Consider the following 4,041-nt stretch of genomic DNA (forward strand, 5'->3'; position numbering starts at 1 on the left):
CCAAGCGCTTCGCCTCGACGTCCAAGCAAATCAACAACGGTAGTAGGGCGAAGGCACCAGCTGAAACGAACACCACAAGGTCTTCTCGTCTGCACCGCAAGGCCATGTGCCCATCTTGGGTGCAAGAGGCGAACAAGCCGGAGGGAGGCAACGCCCGTCGATGCATGAGCTCCTCAAGAAGCAGTATGTCTTTTGTCGGGAGCTCATCAAGGACATGTTCGACCAGTTGATGGAACATCGAGCCTTGAGCTTACCGGAGCCTCGGAGGCCTAATCAGGTGAGGATGACAGATAATCCTTTATTTTGCCCATATCACAGGTATGTGGGACATGTCATTGAAGATTGTGTCGCGTTCAAAGAATGGCTCCAAAGAGCCATTAATGAGAGGAGGATCAACCTCGACCCAGAAGCTATCAACCCAGATTACCATGCAGTAAACATGGTGAGCATGAAGTTATACACTACTAGGAAAAGGCCTACTAATGGTGCACCTGTTTTGGCTACTAATGGCGCACTACAGGTGCGCCATTAGTACCACGCCACTAGTATCTGGTATACTAATGGCGCACCTCATGGAAGTGCGCCATTAGTAACAATTTTTTTAAAAAAAATCGTTTTTTCTTAATCTCATGTCACTATTTCACATATGAGATATCCAACACATATATATATAGCAAGCATCCATATAACAATCATATCCAACACACAAGTTTCATCATATATACATACATAGCCAACACATAGTTCCATCATTACATATTACAAAAGTTTCACATTGTTCATCCAACACCGTTATCCATCAATTCACAAAAGCTTCACATTGATACAAAATAAAAACACAAATGGAAAAGAAGCACTCCATCCATGCAAGCTTCCATGAATTAAATCAAATCTGCAAAATGATAAACAAGAAGTTAGAAGAAGAAGAGAAGAAGAAGAAGAAGACTAGAAGAATACTAGAAGAAGAAGAACACTAGAAGAATACTAGAAGAAGAATAAGAAGAAGAATAAGAAGAATAAGAAGAAGACTATAAGCTTATTATGTAAACTTGATCATTTTGTGCTAACATAAGTAATTTTGAAGCTAACCTATAGGAAACTAAGCATATAAGCTCTCTAAGTTAGCATATTAGAGCCAACTTAGGTAAAATGAAGCTAACCTATGTCATTTTGGAAAAGAAGAAGAATAAGAAGAATAAGAAGTAGACTATAAGCTTATTATGTAAACTTGATCATTTTGTGCTAACATAAGTTATTTTGGAGCTAACCTATAGGAAACTAAGCATATAAGCTCTAAGTTAGCATATTAGAGCCAACTTAGGTAAAATGAAGCTAACATATGTCATTTTGGAACAGAAGAAGAATAAGAAGAAGACTATAAGCTTATTATGTAAACTTGATTATTTTGTACTAACATAAGTAATTTTGGAGCTAGCCTATAGGAAACTAAGCATATTAGAGATAACATAGGTAACTAAGTATATATATATATATATCATTTTGGAGATCTGACATAACTGACATAGTTCAGTTCTCATTGTTCTTCTCCTTCTCCTTCCTCAGCCTGATGCGCCAAGAGCGGCGAGGCGGTGGAGGCAGCTGTGGGATGTAGTCTTCTACCACAATTGGCGTGGTCATGTCGCCCAGCTGTGGGATCGCCGGCGCCACCACCGATGCGTGGTCATTGTCAGGCACCACCACCATCGCAAGGCCACCTTCAGGCAGGACGGGCACGACCATCACTAGGTCATGGTCAGCCACCACCATCTCTTGCCCATGGTCAGCCGCCACCATCTCTTGCCCATGGTTAGCCACCACCATCTCTTGCCATTGGTCAGCCACCACCAGTGCTAGGTCATCCTCAGCATGATGCCCATCATCATCCTGCAGGTCCTCATCCCCACTCTGATCCTCTTCTCCCGCACTCCAGTCCGAATCATCCTTCTTGTTGTCTTTGCTGCTGCCAGAATGGCTGCTGCTTTCGCTAAAGCCAGAATCGTTGTTGCTTTTGCTACAGCCATAATCGCTGCTGCTTTGGCTGTAGCCAGTGTCGCTGCTGCTGCTCCCATTGCCTGTCCAAATGCAACAATGACCATTAACAATCGATGTGAGACAAAGCCAAATGTAGAGGAATAAGAAGAGGCAGAACGCACTGGCATCTTCGTCGTCAGCGTAGCGCATGCGACACATAGTCACGTTGAAAACCTTCACGATGAGCATTGTGGCGTCATCATCGTACCTGAAGAGAAGAAAGTACCCGGTCCGCAGGTCATAGGCACTGTAGAACTTCTCCCAGCCACGGCACAGGTACATGTGGCCCTCCTCGATCACCAACTCCACGTCCCACAGCCTGCGAACCCCGCTGCCAGCCTGTCGGAGCTTAACATTATCTGGCGGATCTTCACCCAGCATGTTCATAAAAGTGTCAGGCAGCCTCTGCAATTTGGGACAAGGAGTGATGTAGCAAAAAACAGAGTTATCATAATGAGATGGGTGAAGGGGAGATCTCTCGTTTTATATACCTGCCTCATGGCTGATACCGAAGTCCCAAGTATGATACTGAAGAACTCGAAAGCATCCAACTCGTACTCTGGTGAGGCAGAGCGGCGGTGGCTGCTTCCCCCCATCTCTGATAAGCAGCAGAAGAGACCAATTAGTACCCTTACAACATTATCATACAATATTATAGCAGCATAAATTTTGAGCAGAAGATAATCAACTACACCAATGCACTTGTGGACATATGATGGCTCTAGTTGAATTTATTAGTACCACTAGTCATCAAAAAATGCAAAGTAGGCAACTATCTAGCAGTATAAAAACATTCATCTAAAGAAAAGAAAAAACTACAAAATGTGGCGGAACCCTAAATAAGAAAGTATGAAAACGTGTCTTCTTCTTCTTCTCCTCCTCCTCCTCCTCTCCTATTTCTTCTTCTTCTCCTTTCTCCTCTTCTTCTTCTTCTTCTTCTTCTTCTTATTCTTCTTCTTTCTTCTCCTCTTTTCTTCTACTTCTTCTTCTTCTTCTTCTTCTTCTTCTTCTTCTTCTTCTTCTTTCTTCTCCTCCTCCTCCTCCTCCTCTTCTTCTTCTTCTTCTTCCTTTTCCTTTCCATATTCTTATTCTCCACCTCTCTTGTTTTCTTGTTCTCCTTTTTCTTTCTTCTCCTTCCTCCTCCTCCTCTTCTCTTTCTTCTTTTCAATGAACAGAATTGCTGCCGGCAACGACGAGCATTCATCCTTTTCTTTTCAGACTGCACAAGCAGTCATTTTCAGCAGGAAAACCCCAAACGTGGGAAGTATTTTTGGGCTCAAGCTTCCACTCTGAAACCGGACCAATTTCCTTTTTCTTTTCGAAACGGAATACTCATTCCATTACTAAACCCGCGCAGCGCAATCATTTTGCCACAGCCGATGGGTTCACAGGGCCACAAAACTTAATTGTGTGTTGTTTCATAAGCATAGAGATTTATTATTAAAGTAGCTAGCTAGGTAGCACCTTATCTGTCTCTAGATTGTTATTAGAAAGAAAAATGATGCTCCAGGCAGGCCACATCATTAAATTAAACTAGCTACCACCATAATTAAGTAGCAAACAGAGGCTGAACTGAATAATGAGCTAGAATTGACGCAAACAATTCTGCAAGCAGAATTACTAGTAATTGCTGAATCTGAAGATGAAAACCAGAGCATATATGCAAATTAGTTACTACCACTTGTAGGTCTTGGTTGGGCAAGAAAAGAAAGTAGGGAAGTTAATCAATTTGCCAGCCACAACTGATGATTTGAGTTCACAGGGCCAATCTAATATCTGTCCAACTAGAAATACTACACAAGTATTTGCTGCAACCCTAGGCAAAAAGCTTATTTATGGATGATATATACTGCCGGTTTGGTTTTCCCCTATCAATCAAGAACAAGAAAGCGAATCAGAAAAGAAAAAACTGCATGTCGAATCGGGGAGCCAACGCAAGGAAGGAAGAGGGAGGGAGGGAGGGAGGGGTCTCTCAGGAGTGGAGAAGAAGCGAAAAACGATGGTACCTTC

The 4,041-nt window shown here is 42.6% G+C and overlaps 1 protein-coding gene across 1 annotated transcript; it reads right to left on the minus strand.

Moving 5' to 3' along the window:
- Positions 1-1,527: 1,527 nt before the first annotated feature.
- Positions 1,528-2,627, minus strand: LOC147988128 (uncharacterized). Its single transcript, XM_087540526.1, has 3 exons — positions 2,523-2,627; positions 2,154-2,436; positions 1,528-2,072 (listed from the first exon to the last, which is right to left on the minus strand). Exons 1-3 carry the CDS (start codon positions 2,625-2,627, stop codon positions 1,528-1,530), a joined length of 933 nt encoding a protein of 310 aa, XP_087396652.1.
- Between the last annotated feature and the right edge of the window lie 1,414 nt (positions 2,628-4,041).

Source organism: Triticum urartu, chromosome 2A (assembly GCF_056163025.1).
Source record: "Triticum urartu cultivar PI428250 chromosome 2A, HENAU_Tu73, whole genome shotgun sequence".
NCBI lineage: Eukaryota > Viridiplantae > Streptophyta > Magnoliopsida > Poales > Poaceae > Triticum > Triticum urartu.

Bases quoted from the DNA above. Each gene is read 5' to 3' on its own strand.
- LOC147988128 (XM_087540526.1), bottom strand. From the start codon at position 2,627: ATGGGGGGAAGCAGCCACCGCCGCTCTGCCTCACCAGAGTACGAGTTG. The intron at 2,437-2,522 runs GTATATAAAACG...CCCAAATTGCAG, and splicing joins CGGTATCAGCCATGAGGCAG to AGGCTGCCTGACACTTTTAT. The intron at 2,073-2,153 runs GTGCGTTCTGCC...GCATTTGGACAG, and splicing joins CGCTGACGACGAAGATGCCA to GCAATGGGAGCAGCAGCAGC.